Source organism: Saccostrea cucullata, unplaced genomic scaffold, assembly GCF_032062105.1.
Source record: "Saccostrea cucullata isolate Sc308-1 unplaced genomic scaffold, CSIRO_AGI_Scuc_v1 ctg1011, whole genome shotgun sequence".
Taxonomy (NCBI): domain Eukaryota; kingdom Metazoa; phylum Mollusca; class Bivalvia; order Ostreida; family Ostreidae; genus Saccostrea; species Saccostrea cuccullata.
The window spans coordinates 130,509-155,470 of NW_026931569.1; the positions used below are offsets into that span (position 1 = coordinate 130,509).

A 24,962-nucleotide genomic window follows, 5' to 3' on the forward strand; every position below is an offset into this window, starting at 1 on the left:
CAGAAACCTTTTCCTTTTGTGAACTCATTTAGTTTACAATATGCAACGACTGGAGAATGGTCAGAGCAATAACTGTTTTCATGTTTTATATTAGGTATCATGGGCAATAAAGATTCAGACATGAGGAAGAAGTCAAGTCTTGCCTGTTTAATTGGATTTTTCCGTCTCCATGTGAATTGTCTAAGTTTGGGATTATTTTCTCGAAAAACATCTATCAGATTCAGTGTATCTTTTAAATTTAACACTTCTTCTCTTGCATTTGGGTTATTTATATTTTTATAATTCATAGAGTCCAACTCTTTATTTAAGATCAAATTAAAATCCCCATCCATTATTATATACTGTGAGGAATAAAATTCTTCAATCTTTTTCAAAAGGTTTGAATAAAAAATTGGTGTATCTAAATTTGGACCATAAATATTTACCAATAGAAAATTTAAACCCTCAATAGTCACATCTACAATCAAAAAATTTCCAGTGTCATCTTTACTAGTTTTATGTACTTCAAACTCACAATTGTTATTGAAAAATATTGCAACCCCGCGAGAATTTGACTTAAATGAACTAAAAAAGGCCTTGTATCCCCATTGTGACTGTAAAAAATTTTCTTCACTACTTGTAAAGTGTGTATCTTGAAGAAAATATACATTGTACTTTTTACCTTTGAGGTAATTCAAGACATCTCTTCTTTTGTTTTTATCACCCAGGCCCTGGCAGTTTACTGTGAGTATTTTTAACTGGTTATTATCAACTTGGTCCCCCATAACACGCGTGGTAAATTTGTATTGTCAACCCCCGAAAAATGAAAGCAGTAAGAAAGAAAAGAAGGAAACTGATAGGGTAAAACAAAAATGAAACATATTTACAAACAGCAGGTTTCGTAGCCTCTGATGTGGTCATAACGAAGAGAAAAATTAGCCGAATCGGGCTTATCTGATGTTTATCAACTAAAAATAATTTTGTGCCCCTCGTAACCGGACATTATTACTACAACATAAAAATAAAGTGTGTCCGGATAAACTATACACTCCCGGAAAAAAACATACGACAAGCATAAACCTTTTAACCGTGAAAAAGACAAACAAACAAAAAAGTATTAACGATTTTTAAACAGAAAAAAAACGTTGTAGCTTTTAGGAGACAATAGGAATAGGGGAACTAAATTTGAAAACATTTTTTTCCTCTTTCTTTTTTAAACAAAAAGATGAATATGATATTTTCTATAGGCCTATCTACTATATAAATAGAAATATATGTATATTACAATTGAATTTCGAAAAAAGACAAGAAAAAAGGAACCTACATATATTGCATGGTTACAGGCAGTATCAAAACTTAAATATACATGTATATTGTTTTCCAATACAAGAGTGAAACTGGTATAAGATGCATATAAATGTACCTAAGCGATTTCACATACACCTACAGAAAGAAAATGTGTACATGTATAGTACTTATTAAGTTTAAAGAGACATTATCCAAAGATAACAGAAAAAATGGGTGTTAAATAATTCATTTCTTTAGCTGTTCAGAGTTTATTGGCAGCATTGAGCACGGCATCACATATGATATCGAAGCGCCTTGGTCCGATATGATTTCCCGATTTCCTTGAAATAACGAATGCGACGTTAGTGGCACTCTGATTTCCTAAAAGCCGGACCACTCTCCTACCTGCGCCGTATTCTCCATCATCGCAGTATCCATCGCGGATGTTCCCTTGTGCATCTTGTATCCGATATGCTAGGACGTAATGGTGCGCGTTGGCGGAGTTCGGGTCACTCATAACTTTTTTGTAAAACTGTCTGACCTCTGCATACGTACTCGCTTTTGTAGCCACCGCTTTGAAGACATTGCCACCCTCATAGATAGGATCACTTGTCACCGCCTCTATCTCGTTTAACTTTTCCTCTTCTGCCTCGTCCACAAAGAGTAAATCTTCAGCTCTAGGCGTGGTAACCTTTTCCCGATACACATTTCCATTAGGAAACACAACTTTATTCCCAATTATCTTGGTCTCTGTTTTGTTCATTCTGTACTGTGTATTGATCTCCTTAAGCCTCCTTCTACTTTCGTTAATTTGCACTGGTGTTTGAGGTGTAATGTAGCAAGGTAAGGCACTTTTCTCCTTGTTCTCTTTTTTCTCCTTTTCCCGCAGAGCTCTTTGGGCTGCAAGAATCCGGTCCTTATCGTTAGAGTCGCGTAGTTTTCCCGTAATGGTTCTGGGTTTATTGCCTGGCATTCTAGGTCCGTTACGATGGATTCTGACAAAACCGATATCCAGTTTTAAATGATCACTTATGATCTGGTGAACTTTTGCATTAAGATCTTCGTTTTCCTCTTCTGCCAGATTATGGATTAGAATGTTATCTCTCATAGATCTTCCTCTCAGGTCTACAATCTCACTTTCTTGTTGTGTCACTTTCCTGTCTAAATTTACAACAATCGACTTCAACAGCTGAAGTTCCTTACGGAGGGTAATATTTTCCTGTTTTAAGGTTTCAATTTCAGACTGGTTGTCTTCATGCTGTTGAGCGATATATATCTAATTCTGTCATCTAGTCCATCCTCATTCCAGAGATCCTTCTGCATGTTATTCAACGATTCTTGCAGAGTATTAAAAGAGTCCATCTTTTCCGTTATAGCCCGAAGGCTGGTGTCGATAACGGACATATGGCTTAATGCTCCACTGACCGCTGCGGGTAAAGGTGTTAAACCAGGATTTCGTACCTGTGAGGAGTTCTCACCTTTATACTTTGAGTCACTCATTTTGAGAAAAAGTCACTTTTTTCACCAAAAAGGTCAACAAATGCACAAATTCGGTAGCAAATATGACTATAAACACCAGTGCAACGATTTTAGGGCACAAAAAACGGTTTTACCTACCCAAAATTCGACTAATTACCCTCCGATCTATAGCATGACCATCACCGTCGCAGGTCACGTGTCAATCGAAGTTTAATATCTTAGTATCTGTAATACCACTCATATTTTTTTAAGGTAAAACAAACAAAACAGATGGTTGACATATTAAGTTTTAAGTTTGATAACAACTAAATAAATAATATAAGAAAATGTTATTTATGACTAAAAAAATATTGTAACTATATATTTTAAATTGTTTGCCAAATACAAACTTAAGCAATTTTGAATTCAGTAATTACATATTGTACATGTAGATCTTCATGTACTGTAATATTAAATGTGAGTCACCAGAAAGTTTACATGAATTGTTATATGTACTACATTCTATTTCTAATCAAGAATAGTAAATGATTGTAATTGATGGAAGAAAAGTCACATTTATCCTAATTAAGATTACCTTTCAATTAGAATTTATATATATTGTTACAATAATAGCTAAAGTTAATTATCAATAAGGTTAAACAAATAAATCATATTTAAAGGAAATATATATTCATTATAAGGGTGAAGAAAGGAGATACGCTTATGTACAGGATGTAAGAAAAACTTGCGACAACGGTATCACCGTATGTCGCGAAAAAGTGCCCTTCTCTTGCACCCCTCCATTTTCAGATCCTAGCTGGAACACTGATTAGGAAGTCACAATTTAACAAGTTGTTCTATGAAATCAATATTCCTTGACGTCTGTCAATGTTCCATAACGTCATCAGAGCAGGTCTTTGTCTTTGCTTGACTGGCTACTTGTTTATTTTTCTCTTCTTGGGGTTAATACATAAAAAATTGAACTTTTATTAACAGTGGATTATCCCCAATGACACAATTTCTAAACTAGGAAGTTGATTAATATAACCTCAAAATATATATGTAATGATATTTTTTCAACATAATTAATTTATTTGAGTTAATCATGAACACCTTTGGTGCTGTAGAGTGCCATGTAACTCACCATATAATAAGTGCTGATTGTTACTGTAAGAACATATATTAAACAACTCTTTTTTTGTTGGGCCTAACGCTTTCAAACCTTTTCTAACATTTGTGTAACAATACATCTTTTTTATCCTTTTTTCTTCCAATTTCTGAAAATTCACATTTTTACTATTTCCCTTTGAATTAATATTGTAACATGGAATTTGAGGTAGTAATGATCATTCCTAATGCAAAGTGGTCGATATTATATAAGAAACGAAATACAGATTTTTCGAAACAATTTTTTTTCATCTAGTTTTGAGAAAAAAATGTCTCCCAAAGAAATTTAGAAAAATTTACGTGTATTCTTATAGTACTCTTACATGGAATTTGAAAATTATTCAATGTACATAGTATAGTAACTTCTTAGAAACGACTTTGGACCCCCTCCCTGAAAATTGCGTACCCCTATTTAAAAAATAGATCAAGTAACATTCCTCTAAAGATTTTAATCATTTGATTAAAATACACATTACACTAAAATGCAACATAATATCAAAGAATAAGAAATAACGTACGCAGTGGATGGAGGGTAAAATCATGCTGCATGTTTAGAATTATTTTTATTTCTTCCAGTGAGTCAGGAATACGGCGAATGTCCGAGTCTGTGTATAAAGGACTGTGTGGTGAAGTGGGCACTCCTACACATGTCACCATCAGGAGAGACGTAATGGACATCAGAGAGATTCTAAGTAATCATATCACAGTTAAAGGGTGCGCAGTACATTTTAAGAATCGAGAAAATGGTAACTTCAGAAGGATCTTGAGTGGAAGTCATCGGGAAGGATTTAGACTGGAGGGATCAGATATGGACATTATGTATTCCGACAACCGTTTTATTGTAGTCTGGGACTTAGAACAAGCTCAGGTTCATGAGTTAGGCGAAATGACTCTCCTTCTGTGTGACAGTTCTGAAAGTCCTCCTGGATATACTTTACTTCATGTAATGTTATCAAGAAATATGCCAGTTGAACTCTATGAAACAGCGATCAAAATGAATAATGATTTTTATATTTCCAGTTCTAGAAATAAAATATGGTTTTTACCAAACTCAAACTTCACGGAACATGGACCCTGTATATGTAGAAGTAATCACCTTCTAGATGTAGCCTATTGTTTTCATTGCAATTTTTGGCCTCCATCTGCTTTCCCATGGATAGACAGATGTCACTCTTGGCCCAAGCCTCAAGTTGTTCAAGATATTGTCAGAAATGGATGTCACCTTGTAGCTATAGGATCCAGATTAGGAAAACGTGAAGACCATGAATGGAGAATTTCTTTCTCTCAAGCAGAACAAAAACTAGTGTATTCAATCAACCACGGTCAATTCTTGACCTACGGTTTGCTCAAAATTTTCCTAAAAGAAGTTAATCAACAGTGGAATTGCTGACCAGGATAAATTACTTTGTTCATATCACATAAAGACATCTGTTTTCTGGGTGATATAACAAACTACAATACCTATCTGGTGTCCACAAAATCTTCTGGAGTGCTTCTGGATCTGCTTCAGACGTCTCCTTAAATGGGTCTATGAGGGAGTTTGTCCAAATTTTTTCATTCCAGAAAACAATATGTTTCTGAGTAAAATCCATGGTGATGCACAGAAGGGTCTCTTCTGTAGACTATATGAATTATATAAGAAAGGATTAGCATGCCTGCTTCATAGTCCCACCATCAGACCCTATGTTATGAAGGTCCTCCTCAATCCTAAGCAGTATATCTATATAGATGAAGACAATCCTAGAAAAACTGCATTGACAGATATAAGGATAGAGATGCTTCTTCATTTAGAACTTTTGAATGAGAAAAAACGCTGTCTATTTAGCCTCCCTCTGGACCTACATGGACGTATTCGGAGTCTACAAACTGTAAAACATCTAATAAATTTTCCACTGACACAGTATCAAGTTGTTTGTTTACAGAAAGAAACAGCCGTCTTCTCTCATGCAATTGCATTTCTATTATTGAACAGGTGGAATAACACCTGTACAAACAAACTGATGTATAGAGTTGATAAAATGTCCTGTAACATGCTAAGACTAGCAGCCAGGTTTGGTTGTTTTTCTAACATATTGTACTTAGCCATGTACTATTATCGTACATCTAGATACATGAAAGCACTTTCTAGTATAGAGAAGACCAAAGTCAAGTTGGCTCAGACACATGAGCTATATAACAGTATCGACACAGAGAAATTTCACGTGCGTGCATTAAAACAGTATTATTCTGCACAACTAAAGCAGTTTAAGACAAGGGATATCGAACTTCATACTGACTTCTATTACATATATGAATTAATGCCAGAACAATCTAGAATAGAGAAACCTCTAACTCTGCGCATCCCCCCATTGGTAATGTCATACATGCTAGAAATATTGTGCTCCATTCATACTGATGCAATAAGAGCACAAAGAGCTCTCGATGATCTACAGGCCTTAGTCCACTTTGATCACGCTTATGTATTCGAAATACACAAAGACATATCATGGCAGATCCTAGGGATTTGTCAACAGACCATGGGAGACACCCAGGCTGCTCTATTCTCATACCAACAATCCCTCATACAAACACCAACCCATGGAATACAAACTGTTACACTAATAAGAATACGGGATATTATGACAACAGCCAAGCATTAGTTCTTGTGATAAGTCAACTGGTATACAAATGACAGAGGATAATTTCTGATCAAGTACTGGTCAAATATTGAAAATAAAATTAGGGAAAACTATGGTTGGTATGCATGATAAGAAGTTTTAAATGCTAAAATAATTTTTATATGGAAATGAAGGGCAGAAGAAGAGACATAAAATAAGCTATTTTGAAAACAGTTAGCTGTTTGTGACTTGTTTTATTCTGTAATTTAACATCATATCAATGTACCTTTTAGTCCTTATGAATAGTTTATTCAAAGACTAAGTTCCACATACTTTCCAAGCTCAAAAATGCAGAATTTGACTTTCATGTTAAAAAAAAAAATAACACAATTCTCAAAATAAAGTAATACTTATGAACTTTAGAATTTTTTTTTTACTGTTAAAATGTTTTGCAATTTAACATCTGTCACATGACGAATGATCTACTTTGAATTAGACATTTTATTAATATGAAAGCTTTAACTATATACAGTGCAATTATATGTTTTGTAAAAATGAAAATGTGAAAACAAGTTGTTGGAAAAAAAATCTGTTCTAAAGAGTAAGTAACATCATGGAATGAAATGAAAACTTCATTGAAATTTGCAGATCTAGAGTTAATCAGAACCTAAACATACGTGATAATAGACAACAAAACTCACTTCCACAAATATTACCTTCAGTAAGGTCAAATCCAGCATCCGCATAAGGTCTGTTAGTGTCCACCCCCTAGAGACATCATCCATGCATGGTTGGTCCAAAGAGAACTTATTGTTACTTAGAAATGGACATGGTTTGATAAATAGTTGAGATCCAGCATCTAAAACTAGTCTGGTATTGCGCATCCTTAGATGCAACATCAGTGAATCTTTGGTCAAATTAAGGCTTATGGTTACTTTGGAATACCTGATAAAAATGTAGGTGGGATCGAGCATCCAAGCAAGTCTAGGAGTGTACATTCCTTGATGCAACATGCATGCTAATTTGGTTCAGATGAGACTAATAATTTTTCTGGAATGGATCTGATAAAAAATGCTGGTTAGATCCAGCATCAGGCTTGCAGGGCCATAAAACCTAAATGAGTTCACTTTTGAATATAGTCTCAATTTTCCCCAATAAATTTCTTATGAACTTTGAGGTAATTAGATAAAATGAATGAAATATATAAAAATATCGAACAATATTCAAGCTCAAAAGTCCATTATTGATAAACAATACAGAAAAGGAGCAGAGCAAACAAGGACATTCAAAACATCAGAAGTGGAATCAAGTGCCATGGAGGAGTGAGCATGTCCTGCCGACAGGTCACACCCGTCGTGTGCTCCTTGTCATGATCGGTAAATAATGGGAAAAATCCGTTGACAATTCTGTGTGTATATAGTAGCCTAACAATGAGTCTGAAAACCGTCTGAAAGTATTTGATTCAACGATAAATTATACAATCATTCCAGTAATTGCGCGTCACTTATCTGGATCAAGAGAAAGAGTTTCACATGTAGATTATCAGATTACTCATCGGTAAGAGGATTGGATGTTTGATTTTAATGAAAGCAATACTTATTTGCATATGAAAAACAGAACCCAGCAATACCACTTACAAAATTGAACAATCGTATTGAATGATTGCTCACGAAAAGCAGTAAACAAAAGTAAAATGTGGACAGGCAAATCAAGTTTTAATCAAGGATGTATCTCTTTCTACTTTTCTACCGTTTTTTATTGAAATCAGACCAAACTGTAGGAGGAGTAATATTTTTCTTTACCATAGAACCACTGTCTATCAATCAAAATCTAACTGATTGTCAGAATTCTATCTTTGTACAATTTACATGTACTAGAAGTCAGTAAATTTCATAATTTGGGTGTGTCCCTACCCTCCTGGAGTCATGATTGGAATATATACTTTGAATCTTCGCTACCTGAGGATACTTCCATATAAATATAACCAATCATGGCTTTGCTGTTCTTGAGAAGAAAACTTAAAAGTATTTTTTTTACATGTATTCCTTTGTAAAACTTTGATCATCTATTGTGACATCTGAAAAGTTTTGTCATTTCAAAACCATTAAACAATTCTTTGAAATTTTGGAAATTGTTTTTGTTTGACAACATTCAATTCAGTCTTCCATTATATGTAACATTATCAAAAAACCTGAAGGTATTTTGTATACATATGAAGCAGAATTCATTCAAAAACTTCTACATAAGAAGAAAACCATTAATGATGAAGGAAGAACAATGTAAAAACCTATCATACATCAGAGGAGGGATCAGTTGCCATGGAGGAGTGAACATCCCTGCCGACCAGTCACACCCGCCATGTGCGACTTGTCATGATAGGGATATAATGGAAAAATCAGTCATCAATTCAGTGTGTATATAATACTCTCACAATTAATATAAAAAACGTCTGTTAGCATTGAATTAATGATAAATTGTATTTTTTGACAAGGTCATTATATCGACCATTGAGAGATTGCTTTGAACAAGACTGCTGATATTTTTTTGGTTTCATCAATATGTTTTTCAATATTTTACCTTATTGTATAGTATTTTTAACAACAGAAAATTGAAGAAAAAAAACATTGATACACACCCTCATTTGACCAAATAAGATTTCAAAAAATTTCTTAAAAGAATTTATTCGTTTCATAAACATAATATCCAATGAAAAGACACTTCAATCATACAGCTCAAAAACCAGTTCATCTACATTCAAATATTTATTGATTATTCAGACTGCTTAGAGCAGAATTATTTTATTAAAAATTTAATTTAAACTGTAAACAGGCTGTATTGATAAAAACTATAATCAAACTCAACAGATAATATTAAATTATACAATTTCCAGTATAAAGTCAAATATATGAGGTTTACTTGGAAAACAAAAAAAATCACCCCTTTTCCTGTAAGATCTCAGTAATTTTACAGTGAATTGTTTCCAGGTTGTTCCAGGAATTTGATGACAAATTACAATCCTCTGTGTTGCTAAAGTTTTGTAACTCTGATAAAGTCTGTTGTAACACTACCACCAACTCCTATACCTGCGTCCCTAGCTGTTTGAAAAAAAATAAACATGAAACTGACAGAATATTTTTAGAGACTTCCTCAAACAGCATCACTAAATCCTTTCTCATGAAAATTAAAAAAAAAACATAAAGAATATCTAAAGTATCTTTACCTTTGTAGTTATTCTACTATCATTATCCATTAGTCTTGGTCTTTTACTGCTGGGCTAAAAAAAGAAACTATATGAAATCAATCAGGAATTCTTAAATTCAAAAAAATTATGAGTATCATTAAAATTACAGATTTGAACTATAAAAGCAAGTTATCTGAAACAGAATGTAAATAATCCACAGGGGCAGTGTGCCTGGCAGTAGTTAGAATAATCTGTGATGAGGGCTTGTCCCATATAGTTGTAATGTAGCATTTCTGAGCAGAAATGATTTCAAAAAATACAAAAGGAGTTGCAAAGAAAATAACTACCAATTTAATAAGGAAACTTTTTGAGATAGTATATGCCCTTTTCACATGAAAACTAATCCATATTTAGATTCAACTCAATTTATTCTTGCATTATTGCCAATACACAAAATGAATTCCATCGTCAAACACTGTCATTTTAACGAGAGATTATTCTATTTAGCCTGGCAGTCATAATTATTTTGATCAGAAAAGCTCACTTTAGCTTTTACTTTGGGTGTTTAAAATTATTAAACACATTAGGCATCAATTTGGATCTTTTGGCACTCTAAGATTACCTCTTCTGTCTTTATAGAATTACTTCTTTCTTTGTTAACAGTAGGATTAAGGGGTGGTTCCTTCGTCAAAAACTCCAGACGGCTCAGCTCTTCTCAGGTTTTGGTTTCTAAAAGAAAATATAATTAAAGAATATTTTTGATCTGACTCTCACTTCTAAAAATGGCTCAAGACAATCTCAGAACTGATATCATTTGATCAGTTACTGTCAGCATAACCAGTAAAAGATGATTATCAATGTTTACAGAAAGAAATTGGACTGAATGTCAAAACTTTTTCATCAGCAATAGTCAGGATAATAACGTCAGTGTTTTGCAGTTTAACAATTTCCTTTCTTATCAGAAATGTTCCCATTATTATTCAAATCATCTTTTACATATTCTTCACCATGAAATGCATAGAATTTCATAACTTAGACTGGTTTAAAGGTAATCATTGTTATATCTTTTAAGGAACTTCACATATGTTAATAATGTTCAGGTAATAAGAATCCATATAATTACTGTTCATAATAACTCAATGTAACTTCACCTTGCTTAGAAACTGAACCACAAAGTCTTGAAGCTGAAGATGTTGATCTATACAATCTGGAACCACGGATTCATATATCGTGTTCTCAGAAAACTGTGTAAAGGCAGACAATCCATGGTGGTAAATAAATAGCCAGGAGAGGTCAAGGTCATCACAAAGAGGTCAGATAACTTCTTCAAAATCTGAGACTGCTATAAATTGATTTCAGAAGAATATTAGTAAAGTGAACTACAGTAATAAGGCAATCACTCAGATATAATTAATGTGAAGAAACTTTCTCATGCATACATGTAATTCAATCCATTTCTTACAATTTTCCGTAAGATTTCTTTTCTAATTATTCCATTTTTGTTGAATTGATCTATATCTTATTTTTTAATTGATGTATATTTGAACTGAGGTCTGAGACTTAGATATTCACTTTTATGTCTTTATTATGAAGGAAAAATAAGTTATCAACTTAAATTATCCTTCAAAATTTTTGTCTGATAGTTTTTTTTTTTAATGAAAAATTGGCAGTTACCTCTAGAGTTGCTGTAAGCCTGATTTTACCAAAGGACTTCAGAAAACAGACAATGGTCATATGTAGGTGGCTGGAACAGCCTTGTTGTAACAGGAAACTTGTCACAGATAGAATCTAAAAATAGACATAAATGTTGTAACAGGGAATTCATCACATAGAGAATCTAAAAACAGACATAAATGTCCAGTAATACACTTTAACTCTAGTTCCTGTCAAGGCATTACTCCTTTTTGTGCAATAAATTGAAAACAAAGACATTTTTTTTTAATTTGCTTGGCCTTTTCAAACTTGAGATAGAATTGGGTTGGTACTAAGTGGAAAAAAATTATTCAAAAATATTTCTGAATATAGAGTTAAAATAGTTAAAACCTTTTGATGAATAACAAAATGAAAGAAAAAGTGAGCTAGCTCACATACCCCACGCTCCCCCATAACTTGACGGTGAAGCACATTTAATGAAAGGCACAGTGCACTTTAAATACATAGTATAGATCAAAATGGGCAATAATTGCAAAAAATCTTCACATCAAAATGTCTTGCATATGAGGACATTTAAATGTGGAATGAAGTTTCTAGATAAATTATGGAATCAAAATTTCTTGACAATATACAAATCCACACATTAATTTGAAGTGGGGGGGGGTGAGAAATTTTCTTGAATAATAGGCAAAACTCTTTGGGATAAAATAATGGAATATGTCCTAAATATCAGCATAGGTTGACGAAACTATGTACGACAGTTTAAGAGGAGTGGTGCTAACAAACTGTTCATCTCTATATTCAAAATATGGCAAAAAAGTCTAAGTTGAAAAGTGTGGAAATTCCCGGAAAAATAAAGGAATCGGAATTTCCTGGTAATATGCACATCTACATATTGTGTCCTAAATATCTGCAAAGTTTAATGAAATTCTGTACAACAGTTTAAGAGGAGTGGTGCTAACAAACTGTTCATCTCTATATTCAAGGTATGGCCAAATGCCTAAGTTAAAAGTGCGGAAATTCCCGGAAAAAATAATGGAATCGGAATTTCCTGGTAATATGCACATCTACACATTGTGTCCTAAATACCTGCAAAGTTTGACGAAATTCTACGCAGCGGTTTATGAGGAGTTGCGCTGACAAACTGTACATCTCTATATTCAAGGTATGGCCAAATGCCTAAGTTAAAAGTGCGGAAATTCCCGAAAAAATAAAGGAATCTGAATTTCCTGGTAATATGCACATCTACACATTGTGTCCTAAATATCTGCAAAGTTTGACGAAATTCTGTGCAGCGGTTTATGAGGAGTTGCGCTGACAAACTGTTCATCTCTATATTCAAGGTATGGCCAAATGCCTAAGTTAAAAGTGCGGAAATTCCCGGAAAAATAAAGGAATCGGAATTTCCTGGTAATATGCACATCTACACATTGTGTCCTAAATACCTGCAAAGTTTGACGAAATTCTGTGCAGCGGTTTATGAGGAGTTGCGCTGACAAACTGTTCATCTCTATATTCAAGGTATGGCCAAATGCCTAAGTTAAAAGTGCGGAAATTCTCGGAAAAAATAATGGAATCGGAATTTCCTGGTAATATGCATATCTACACATTGTGTTCTAAATACCTGCAAAGTTTGACGAAATTCTGTGCAGCGGTTTATGAGGAGTTGTGCTGACAAACTGTTCATCTCTATATTCAAGGTATGGCCAAATGCCTAAGTTAAAAAGTGCGGAAATTCCCGGAAAAAATAAAGGAATCAGAATTTCCTGGTAATATGCACATATACACATTGTGTCCTAAATACCTGCAAAGTTTGAAGAAATTCTGTGCAGCGGTTTATGAGGAGTTGCGCTGACAAAAAAAGAGGACTGACTGACGGACTGACTGACTGACTGACTTACTGACTGACTGACTGACTGACGGACCAGTCAAAAACATTATACCTCCCGCAACTAGTTGCGTGGGGTATAATTATTGTTTCCTGGAGGTTAAAATTTTTTTTATAAACATTTCCCCATCAATTCACAAGCAAAACTGGTTTGTAGATATTAGCTCTACTCTACTTTCAAAGGACACAAGTTTTCTAGATCTTTCTTGAGTTCACTGCAAACCAAATATTACAGAAATAAAACTCTGCATTCCTAGGAAAAGCTTAATAACAATACCTTCAGTAGAACATCATTCTCCAGCAGAGAGGAGAGATGTGAACTGAGTAATACAAGTCGCTGGAGACACAGTTCGAGTAGTGACGAGTCTGCCCAGTCTGATATAAACATCTCTCTCCACAGCTGACTGACGCTGTCTGTAATGGACTCAGTTACGGTTGACTGGACGGAATACCCCATTGTATCACTTTTGTCCATTATCTCATATAGGCAGGAAACAGCATTCAGCTGAGAAAATAAAGAAAAGTACTCCATGAATTTATCATATGATTAACCAATTAAACATAAATTATTAACAAGAGGCCCATGGGCCACATCGCTCACCTGAGCACTAAGGGTAGGAAAAAGTAGAAAATGGCTTTTTATTGTAAAGTTTAAATCCAAAAGTAGTCCCATGACCAATCATGGATTTGCTATTTTTTAGAAAATGATTTTTAAAGAATTTTCCTATATATATATCTTTAAAAACTTTGGTCGGTCATTTTGGCCCCGCCCTACCCCGGGGGGTCATGATTTGAACAAACTTGAATCTACACTACCTGAACATGCTTCCATATAAATATGATGAATTATGGCTTTGTCATTCTTGAGAAGAAGATTTTTAAAGAATTTTCCTATATATTTCTATGTAAAACTTTGGTCAGCCATTTTGGCCCGCCCTACCCCCGGGGGTCATGATTTGAACAAACTTGAAACTACACTACCTGAGCATGCTTCCATATATATATGATGAATTATGGCTTTGTCATTCTTGAGAAGAAGATGTTTAAAGAATTTTCCTATATATTTCTATGTAAAACTTTGGTCGGCCATAGTGGCCCCGCCCTACCCCGGGGGGTCATGATTTGAACAAACTTGAAACTACACTACCTAAGCATGCTTCCATATATATATGATGAATTATGGCTTTGTCATTCTTGAGAAGAAGATGTTTAAAGAATTTTCCTATATATTTCTATGTAAAACTTTGGTCGGGCATTTTGGCCCCACCCTACCCCCGGGGGTCATGATTTGAACAAACTTGAATCTACACTACCTGAGCATGCTTCCATATAAATATGATGAATTATGGCTTGTCATTCTTCGGAAGAAGATTTTTAAAGAATTTTCCTATGTACTGTATATCTTTAAAAACTTTGGTCGGCCATTTTGGCCCCGCCCTACCCCGGGGGGTCATGATTTGAACAAACTTGAATCTACATTACCTGAGCATGCTCCCATATAAATATGATGAATTATGGCTTTGTCATTCTTGAGAAGAAGATTTTTAAAGAATTTTCCTATATATTTCTATGTAAAACTTTGGTCGGCCATTGTGGCCCCGCCCTACCCCCGGGGGTCATGATTTGAACAAACTTGAATCTACACTACCTGACGATGCTTCCATATAAATATGATCAATTATGGCTTTGCTATTCTTGAGAAGAAGATTTTTAAAGAATTTTCCTATACATTTCTATATAAAACTTTGGTCGGCCATTGTGGCCCCGCCCTACCCCCGGGGGTCATGAGTTGAACAAACTTGAATCTACACTACCTGAAGATGTTTCCCCATAAGTTTCATCTTTCCTGGCACAGCGGTTCTTGAGAAGAAGATTTTTAAATCATACCACCAAATTTTCATTAATTCCCAATTATCTCCCCTTGAATGAGGGTGTGGCCCTTCATTTGAACAAACTTGAATACCCTTCACCCAAGGATACTTTGTGGCAAGTTTGGTTGAAATTGGCCCAGCGGTTCTTGAGAAGAAGTCGAAAATGTGAAAAGTTTACAGACGGACAGACAGCTAGACAGACAGACGGACGGACGGACAACGGACAAAATGTGATCAGAAAAGCTCACTTGAGCCTTCGGCTCAGGTGAGCTAAAAATAAATTTTATTGTGCATTTAACTTTTGAAAACCAATTTTAAAGGAACTATGAATTAATAAATGTATATAAAAATACTCTTTTACATACAGGTAGAAGTAAACTACACCACTGAAATAAGTTTTTATGTTGCTATTTGAAGTAAACTTTCGAAATTGCCTGCATCAACTACATGTACATTTCCTCATCTAATATACTGACCATTCTGTAGCAGTCTTGATGCGTTTTTTCTGAGGCAACAGAAAATTCCTGCAGAGTTTTTGTACATTTTTCCAAGACTTTGTCCACCAGATTATGATTGTTCTCATCAGAGAGGCTGGGTAGGCAGCAGGACAGGATATAAAGGGAAGAGAGGTCATCTTCAGAGCTTAGTTTTCTTATCAACTCAGTCTGAAACACATAGCAGGTGATAATAGAAGTTTTTTTTACGGATTGCATATAAACATGTATGCAGTGTACTGTGAAATCATCAATTTTCGTGGGGGGTTAATTTTCGTGGTTTTCAAAATATGAAGAGATCCACAAGTTTATGTCCACCACAAAATAGAATTTTTCATATATATTACTACTGATCTTTATCCATAAAATCAAATCCCCAAGAACCAAAATATTTTTCTCAAATCACGAAAATTTGCCCCCTCAAAAATATGTGATTTTATAGTATTGCAACTGTTAAGATGAAAAACTTTTCATGATATTTTCTAGGAAACAAATGTAATTACTATGAGATTTATAGTTTCTTCAGTGCATTTTATATGAAACCTGTCTAAATCACTATTTGATCTTTAGTACTAAGCGCATGTTACTGAACCTAATACTTGTTGAAATTTTCAGTAATCAATGATTTCCTGGTGAATATAAATTATTTAGGTGAGAGTTTACCTGATGATCAGAAGACAAACACTTAATTAATCGAGTGACCAATGAAAGCAAAGGAGACTCATGGTCAAAGGACCAACACAGCTTCATCACTTCTAGTAAAAAGGTCACATGATCTCGACAAAGGTCAGCAGAGCCGTACCTACAATATAAACAACACTGGCTGATTATATCAGTATGAATGGAACTAAATAACATCATTACTTTCACTTTCTTTCCATTCCTTTAATTACATGTATCTCCAATAACTCTACATAAGATTGTTTGATTTTCAGCCCTTAAATTTGCAAACATGGTTTCTGTCTTGAATATCCGGTATGTCATATTTGGGCAAGGGTAAGAAAACGTGAAGAGGTCGAGGCTTGCTGAGCCCTCTATCACTTTATTAGACCCAAGTCAAAATAGAGCTTTGCTTTGATAAGTTACCTTTATTTGGTTAATGCAAGCTGTGGTTGGAGAATAAAATATAATTTCAGTATCAAATGTCAGATTAAGTTTATTACAAATAAGTTATTAATAAACACAAACCTGATGATGAAGCACCACACATCCTCAGCCAGTAGACAACACCAAAAGTCATGTGACAGAACATTTTCAAACAGAATTTCTTCCTGTTAAAGATAGAAATGGATGAATATTGCTTGTAGTCACTTCCAGTTTATATTAATTACACTCTGCATGCTAAAAGCCAAATATAATGCACACTAAAGCAAAATATACTGTTGAAATAAAAGTGTGACATTTTTATTTGAAGGGGAATGACTACCGCTCCCTTTTTTTCCCAAAGAAATGATTCATAATCCTGTGAAAGGACAAGATAGGGTAAGACCAGTATTTGGCCTCCGATTTTGGGTGTCTTTCAGAATGATCCAACAGTTTATCCATAAAAGGCCTGTTGTCACCCCTCCCACAAAATGGTTCTAAGATTAAGAATATACAGAGATCAGTGAGGTCAGGAAATAGGTCAGTTTTCGAAAATTCTCATTTTTATGCAAATTTTCATCGATTTTAAAGCACATTCTGTTTTGGAAAACAGAGCACACGCTTGCCTATCTACCAAATTTATATATTTTATACACTAATATCAGATGCAGTTTTTCTGTAAAAAATCACAAATAGGCAAGCTTGTGCTCTGTGTTTTCCGCAGAGAAAAGTATCTCAAATATGATGAAATTCCACCAGAATTGAGTAAATTCTGGAAAATATCCTACTTCTGCACCCTCTTCTTGCTTCCGTGTTAGCTTTGAATCAAAATTAGTACTTGTTTTAAAGTAAGCATCACTTTAACTTCTTAACTACAAGCTATCACAATTTTACCAGTGTTCTGATTTTTACATCAAATAAGGGGCCAGATTTGGCCGTTACCCTATCTTGTACTTTAAGCTGGATGCAGTTTTCTTTCAGGCATTAGGACTAAACAGATATCTTTTAATCCTTAACATTTTTGTGCTATGGTAACAGACTCTTTTGAAGTAGTTTCAATATACAAAATATTGGAAGAAGTACATATTCAGATACATTGATTAACATATAACACATTTTCAAAAAAATCCTAGAAGAAAAAATAAAGCACAATATGATCATTATCTTTTAAACCATTTGTGCATACTGTCATGATGGTTTTATACAAATTTTCTAAGTAAACTACAATGTATTAGATGTGACTACATGTAACTAATTTACCTTGGATGGTTAAAACTTTGATAAATTTTATACTCAAATTTCCTTTGAAATTTAGTGGTTTTTCTCAATGGCAGCTTGCAATGTAAATAGAATTTTCTTCCAAACAAGAGGCCCATGGGCCTTATAGGTCACCTGAGTATCATGCAACAACTTTCCAACAATTGAAATTGATTCATGTTTTAAACCAGAGGCCATGAAATTCACAATTTTGAAAGAGGCACCATTGCTTATCATAATCATACACTCAGCATGCTTACTTTGGTTACTTAATACCCAGAGGTATCTCAGAGTAACAAAGAGAAAATGCATTTTCCACTTTATCAGTTGTGCACCCCATCCCACAGGAACCACTGACCTTGGGGCCACATCTTTCAAAATTTTGGAAATTTTATAAATTTTATTTCATCATATTGTTAATGAATACCAAAGTGCAGATTTCAAAGCATTAAATTATTTTCAGACTATGTATCCCCCCCCCAAGTACTATATAGTACCTCTGTCTCAGGGGCCCAGAAATTTTAAAACCAATAATTGGAAGAAGCAGCTTTCTTCATCATAAATATATACTAAGATCATTGGCATAATACCCAGGAACCAAGTAAAAGATTTTGAAAGGATTCATGCATTTTCAATATATAAATATTAGAGCCCCACCCTAACACAAGAAGCCCTGACCCAGGGGCCCTGAAATTCACAAATCTCAATGAGGCATCCTTCCTCCTCATAACTATGTACATAGTACTTTGGTTTAATACCCAGGTGCAGAAAAGAAGATTTTTAAAGAATTTATGCATTTTCACCATATAATCAATAGAGCCCCACCCTAACACCAGAACCCCCAACCCAGGGGCCGTGAAATTAAGAATTTTGGAATAGGCAGCCTTATTTAACAAAACTATGTACTTGGTTAGTTTATTGAATACTCAGGAGCAGAGAAGAAGATTTTCAAAGAAATAATTCATTTTTTACTATATAATCTATATAGCCCCGCCTAGCACTAGAACCCCTGACCCTAGGGCCATGAAATTCACAATTTTGAAAGAGGCAGCCTAATTCAACATAGCTATGCACTTGATTAGTTTATTTAATGACCATGAACAGAGAAGAAAAATTTCAAAGAATTTATGCATTTTCACTATATAATCTATATAACCCCCCCCCCCCCCAGCACTAGAACCCATGACCCTGGGGCCATTAGATTCACAATTTTAGAAAAGACAGCCTTATTCAACATAATTATGCACTTGGTTAGTTTATTTAATGCCCATAAACAGAAAAGTAGAGTTTCAAAGAATTTATGCATTTTCACAATATAATCTATATAGCCCCGCCCTAGCACCTAAAAACCCCTGACCTCAGGGCCATGAATTTCACAATTTTGGAAGAGGTAGCCTTATTCAACATAACTATGTACTTATTTAGTTTATTTAATGCTTAGGAGCAGAGAAGAAGATTTTCAAAGGAATAATGCATTTTCAGTATATAATCTATTAAGCCCCGCCCTAGCACTAGAACCCCTGATCCCAGGGCCATGAATTTCACAATTTTGGTAGAGGACTCAATGCTGATTACAATCAGGCCAACAGTTTGACTGCTTGATGTCCAGGAGTAAAGAAGAAGATTTTTAAAGATTGCACTAATTTTAGTGATTTTGGCCCCACCCCTCAGGCCCTAGGGGGGCAGGGATTATGAAATTCACAATTTTTGTTCCCCTTCACCCATAGATGCTATATGCCAAATTTGGTTGAAATTGGTTCAGTGGTTTCAGAGAAGAAGCTGAAAATGTTCAAATGTTAACGCACGACGGACGACGCACACCCGCACGACGACGGACGAAAACAGATAGCAATAGGTCACCTGAGTTTACTCAGGTGACCTAAAAAGCCAAATTTCTTTAAGCATGGTCTAGGTTGCATAACTTTTTTTGTTATACTCACAGCTCTGAGGAAATGTTTAGCAGACAAAGACCCAAGGAACCCACATAATCTGGTGCAGCACCCCTCATACAAATTAATGTCCCTGAAATACCAAGGAATAAAAACTGTTCAAAATTGCATTTCTCCTCACATTTAAAATTGATGACCAAGGTATCAGTTTTCATGAATGAATTTTCTCTAAATATATGTACATTCATCAAAATAAATCTCCATAGAAATTTCAACAATAACCCAGTAGTTCAAAAAATAACAATTTTCTAGAGTCACACGTATCCTTACTATAGGGTGGGATAGGAACCTAACCTTTCTGGTTTTCCTGTCAACACTGGGTCTGTAAGGATGATGGGCAAGTTAAGCTCTTTACTGCCTGAAAAAATAACATAATATTCAAATAATTTAATTATTCTTTTCTTTTTAAAGAACTATATGCGGTATATTGCATATATTTGCCCCCACAAAAGTCAAATTTTGAAAACTTCCTGAAATGTGCTGAATTCAATAAATTGTATGAGAAATATAAATTAACAGAACATATTATAGTTTCAAAGCAATTTATTCACAATTTTTGTTTTTATGACGTCACGAACTAGTCCGATTTTATATCCTTTTTCAGAAAGAGGACAAAATGGACAAAACTTCAACAATTTTAGCTTTAAAATTTATAGAGTGCAAGTTTGTTCAGGAACAATATTGACATATTTCATTGATATTATCATTCTACACATCATATCAAAATATTGATCCTGAACACACATGCCCTCGTTGACTTTTACTCAAAATATCGACGAAATATGTACATTTTTCTGTAAAATTCTTAAAAAACTGAAATTTACATCATGTTTGTGACGTCATTACGTACATATGACGTCATTACCTATGAAAATATTCAGTGCTTTGAAGTCAGCATATACTCCCCTGTTTAAGAACTTAATTAAATATACCTCCATCAAAGTTTGATTTGGGGGGTGGGGGGCAAATATTGGTTATTACCGAATAAAGTTCTTTAGCAATCTTTAATTTTTCTTTGTTTTTTTTTTTTTGTTTTCTTTGTTTTTTATGATAAATTGTACATGAATATCAATCAATGTTAAAGAAATACAGAAAATGGTCACCCATACATTTAGAGATTGTTCTGAACACAACATCAATCACACATAATCTGTCCTCATCCTCAGGATATAATCTTGGATCCACCCACTGGTCTTGCACTTCATCTGTGGAAACAATGGGACAGGTTAAAAAATCCACTTAGAAAATTATCAGGATCTTATTAAAAACGTATTGCCAGCAATCATGTATTTTCTATCTCATTTCTTTATAGATTTTAATTTTATTATCTAGAATCCTCAGATATCTTGGAAGTTTTTACCTTGGCCAAGATGAGTTCAGAATAAGAGGTTTGACTTTGATTTAGTTTGTCCCTAATGTCATTCCATTTTAATCCTGACATTTGTTGTTTCTTTCACTTAGAGAATTTAATTTTTTATGGATATGGTCTTTATTTCCTCTCCAAGCAATATTTCATGCATGACTTAATTGAACATTCAATTTTTTTCTCTGAACTCTCAGATCAGAAACTGAAGAGCACAGTGTTAAAAGGGAGGTAACTCTATAACTCTTCACATTCCTCTGAAAACTGAATTATATTTAATCTACTGACCTGACAATTGAGGAAGAATCTCCAAAACCTTCAGTACCATCTGTAAATGTGGAAAACTGTCTTCATCTGTCAAACTTCTGACTACAGAAGAAAAGTACAATTTGATTTATTTATTAATAAAATACATTATCATACACTTACACATCATGACCAATGTTTTCCTTTAATATCACTTTCAATAGGATACCATACAACTTTACAGGACAAGTGAAAAGAAATTGTAAAGATCTGGTAAGAATCAGACACCTTCTCATTGTCATATAAAAAAAAAATTAAGTTTTATCCTCTATACTTTAATTTGAAAAGGAATTTTTAAAAAGCTTTATTGCATCTTAACTATATATATAGATGCTCAGGAGTGAAGACTAGCAAAAATCTGGGTGTCAAAATTTTAAAATTTCAACAAAGGACTAATTTCTCATAATATGTATTTATAATTTTTAAAACTATTAGATGCCTAGGAGTTAAATGTCCTGATGTGATACAAACCTTTCTCTGAGCCTGTGACAGACTCTGTGAATACCCTGTTAGACATCAAGGCTTTAATAAGTACGTCAGTAGCATTAGTTAGATGCTGCCTGATGTCTCTGAGGTGTTTCTCATCTATCTGCTGAGATGACAAACTGGGGGGAAGCAATCTGTAAACAGTGATTGGATATTCTCCAAGTAAAACTTCTTTAAAAATCACCAAGTAAACGGTGATTGGTTATTCTTTTAATAAGTAAAAATTCTTAAAATTGTATGTCTTCTTAATTCCCCAGAGAATATTAAAGCTCTCAGGAATTGTATGTCTTCTTAATTCCCCAGAGAATATTAAAGCTCTCAGGATAAGCACAAAATTTTTGGAGATATTTGAGACAAAGAGAAATCAGAATACGACACCTCATAAGTGTCAGGAGCAAGCCATAGATGGATTCCTCACAGCCGTGTATAACGTCAGAGAATTCCCGCACCAACATGACTAGGATCTTCATCTGGAATCCCAGGATCTTGAGGGATTTCTGGAATCCTTTCTCATCTCCCTGAGATAAAACCTAAAACAGGAGCATATAATTCAATTTATAAATGTCCATCTTTTTTCGATAATTCATAAACTGAAGTCTTACCCTTCTAATCTATGGTGAAAGTGGATTTCTACACGTACCAGGGTATATGTTTTTTTCACAAAATGTTAAACCATGACAAACTTTGATTTCAATATTATGATATTTTTAGCGATAAACTATTCTGTCACATTGATCCCTTAAAGAAACTGTTAACCAATGTAATATTATAATACACAGGTTCTACAAAACATTTAAATATAGCTATTTAGATTAATGCTTTCTGAAAAGAAAACAAATCCATGGACTAAACTGAAATTGTTTGAATTTATCATGCATGTGCCATAATGTCATAATTCAGTCCACTAATTATCATTTGATCCATTTGCCAACACGCTGATGTCAATAAAGTACAAAACAACACCCCACCACTCCTTCTGGATCCACCCCTGGAATCAGCTGCAGGAGGAACAGGAAGCCACTCTGAATCTCCCCACAAAGGTGACCAATCATCTGCCCCACCTCTAACCTCTGACCCACGTGGACCTTGTTATTGATCGCATGTCTACAAACACAGAAGGATTGACTTCAGATATTTAATCTTCAAGTTTATTTACAATGGACAGTAAAAGTGTTAAAGGTATTGAATGAAGTTCTCAGAAACTTAATATGTCCAAGATTTTCCAAAACAGTAATCTTTTCTTTCACTTCCTGGTCTTGTAAAGAGTAAAAGGTCAACTAAGCCAGGTAAAATTAATCTTTAGATTCTCATCCTAATTTGCTAAAAAATTGGGGCGGGTGGGCGGATTTTATTTTTTATTTTTTATAATTGTTAATTTATATATAGGCCTAAGTATCAACAAAACAATGGACGCCACGTACACATTTTTTTTTCATTACCTTAATGCAAATATGAATAGATTTAATTCTTTTCATATTCTTTTAAATATTTAAAGAAAATTTTTGCTTTAAAAATTAAATATTTATTGTTAATTAACAAGTTATCAAATACACATTATACGGCACACCCTGAACAAAATGAGGTAGCCCTGGATGCGTGACTTTTTATTTTGCAAAATCTATATAAATGTTCTAATAATTATTCTACTGAAAAATCTAGGCCTTCTCATAAGTCTGTCTACGATGTTGTAGATTTTGTTTATTTCAAAGCAAAGTCACACAGCTGGAGATCGTTATATATAACTTGACCAGGTGTCATTTTACTCGTCTATTTTTACTTAGTTACAATCTCTCTACATACTCGCTCCTGCCAGTGATGGTATCTATGTGTTTATGCTATTTTTTCTTCTCTGCCTTCTCTATACTGACAAATTATCTTTTCCTTACACATTTAAACTGCTTTTATTGCCGATTTTTCTCCATTCTTCACATGGCGTTTTTGCTATTACAGTGAAAACTGTCTAATCCGAAACCTGTGCAATCCGTTACACTGTGAATTCCTACGTTAAATTTCTTTCCCATTTTAATATTTTCCTTCTTTTTAACACTGTGCAATCCGACACCCTGTCTATTCCGACACAAAATTTGTCTCCCAGTGCATGTCGGATTAGACAGGTTTCACTGTAATAGCGACACGCGACTTTTAATACAGACGGGAGATAACTCTTAAACTTTGAACCAAATTCTTACTGAATAAAAATACATGTACATGAAAATACCCAAAAGTCAAAATAAAAAACATCGGGGCGGGACATTTTGAGAGGGGCGGGCGGGGATGAGAATCTAAAGATTAATTTTACCCGTATATGGCCTAAAGGACATGAAGGAATTGTGATATTTCAACATTTATGAAAATTCATTAATTCAATTTAAAATAAAACAATTCTTAATTTGTTCTTTCCATTATGTCATAAATATTGCTGGTAATTGAAAATAGAATCAATTTACTTAGATATAGCTTTCCATAGGGTTACCATTAACTTCATATCCAAAGATGTTACAAGCTGACAAACATCAAACAGGCCATGGCAAACTAAAATAGGAAACAATGTCACTGACAGACAGCAAATAGGCCATGGAAAACTAAAATTGAAAACAACTGAATGTCATATTATTGCATTTATTCATTTTATAAACACACTTTACACAGAATGCTGTAAACGTAAAACCAGATACTTTTGACATATGTCCTGATGGTCACTTCATATGGTGTTATAGGTATTTCAGTTGAAAATGGAAGGGTTGGGGCTGAAAATGTTTTTCAAACACCTTTTTGCACAATTTTATGCATGTATGAAAACCATAGTTGTTCTTCTCTTTCCTCTCACTTAGATAAGAGAAGCTAGATCAACTGCAGATTTCTGACAATAAATTTTATGTAGTATAGGGGATTTTTAGCCGGGCTTATTGCTCAAAGAGCAATTGCCGGCTTATCTGATCCTGT

At 34.1% G+C, this 24,962-nt stretch overlaps 1 protein-coding gene and 1 long non-coding RNA gene across 3 annotated transcripts in view; both read right to left on the reverse strand.

Annotated features, from left to right (window-relative positions):
* The window catches only part of LOC134233005 (FIGNL1-interacting regulator of recombination and mitosis-like), a 67,934-nt gene that overhangs the window by 20,372 nt on the left and 22,600 nt on the right, over nt 1-24,962 (reverse strand). Inside the window, exons 9-22 of one of the 2 annotated variants that reach the window (XM_062714997.1) lie at nt 24,467-24,551; nt 22,988-23,123; nt 22,398-22,549; nt 22,005-22,153; nt 21,516-21,596; nt 20,974-21,069; nt 20,159-20,222; nt 19,856-19,937; nt 16,764-16,846; nt 16,239-16,377; nt 15,558-15,746; nt 13,488-13,715; nt 11,344-11,457; nt 10,821-11,011 (exon numbers count right to left, since the gene is read on the reverse strand). In XM_062714997.1, coding sequence (XP_062570981.1) covers nt 10,868-11,011; nt 11,344-11,457; nt 13,488-13,715; nt 15,558-15,746; nt 16,239-16,377; nt 16,764-16,846; nt 19,856-19,937; nt 20,159-20,222; nt 20,974-21,069; nt 21,516-21,596; nt 22,005-22,153; nt 22,398-22,549; nt 22,988-23,123; nt 24,467-24,551 — 1,742 coding nt within the window. In that variant the 3' untranslated portion in view covers nt 10,821-10,867. The remainder of the gene's footprint in view (nt 1-10,820; nt 11,012-11,343; nt 11,458-13,487; nt 13,716-15,557; nt 15,747-16,238; nt 16,378-16,763; nt 16,847-19,855; nt 19,938-20,158; nt 20,223-20,973; nt 21,070-21,515; nt 21,597-22,004; nt 22,154-22,397; nt 22,550-22,987; nt 23,124-24,466; nt 24,552-24,962) is intronic. The other variant, XM_062714999.1, reaches the window with a different exon arrangement.
* LOC134233007 (uncharacterized) lies at nt 9,323-10,390 on the reverse strand. Its single transcript, XR_009984894.1, has 3 exons — nt 10,292-10,390; nt 9,709-9,762; nt 9,323-9,583 (listed from the first exon to the last, which is right to left on the reverse strand). It is a non-coding gene; the product is annotated as an uncharacterized LOC134233007 (long non-coding RNA).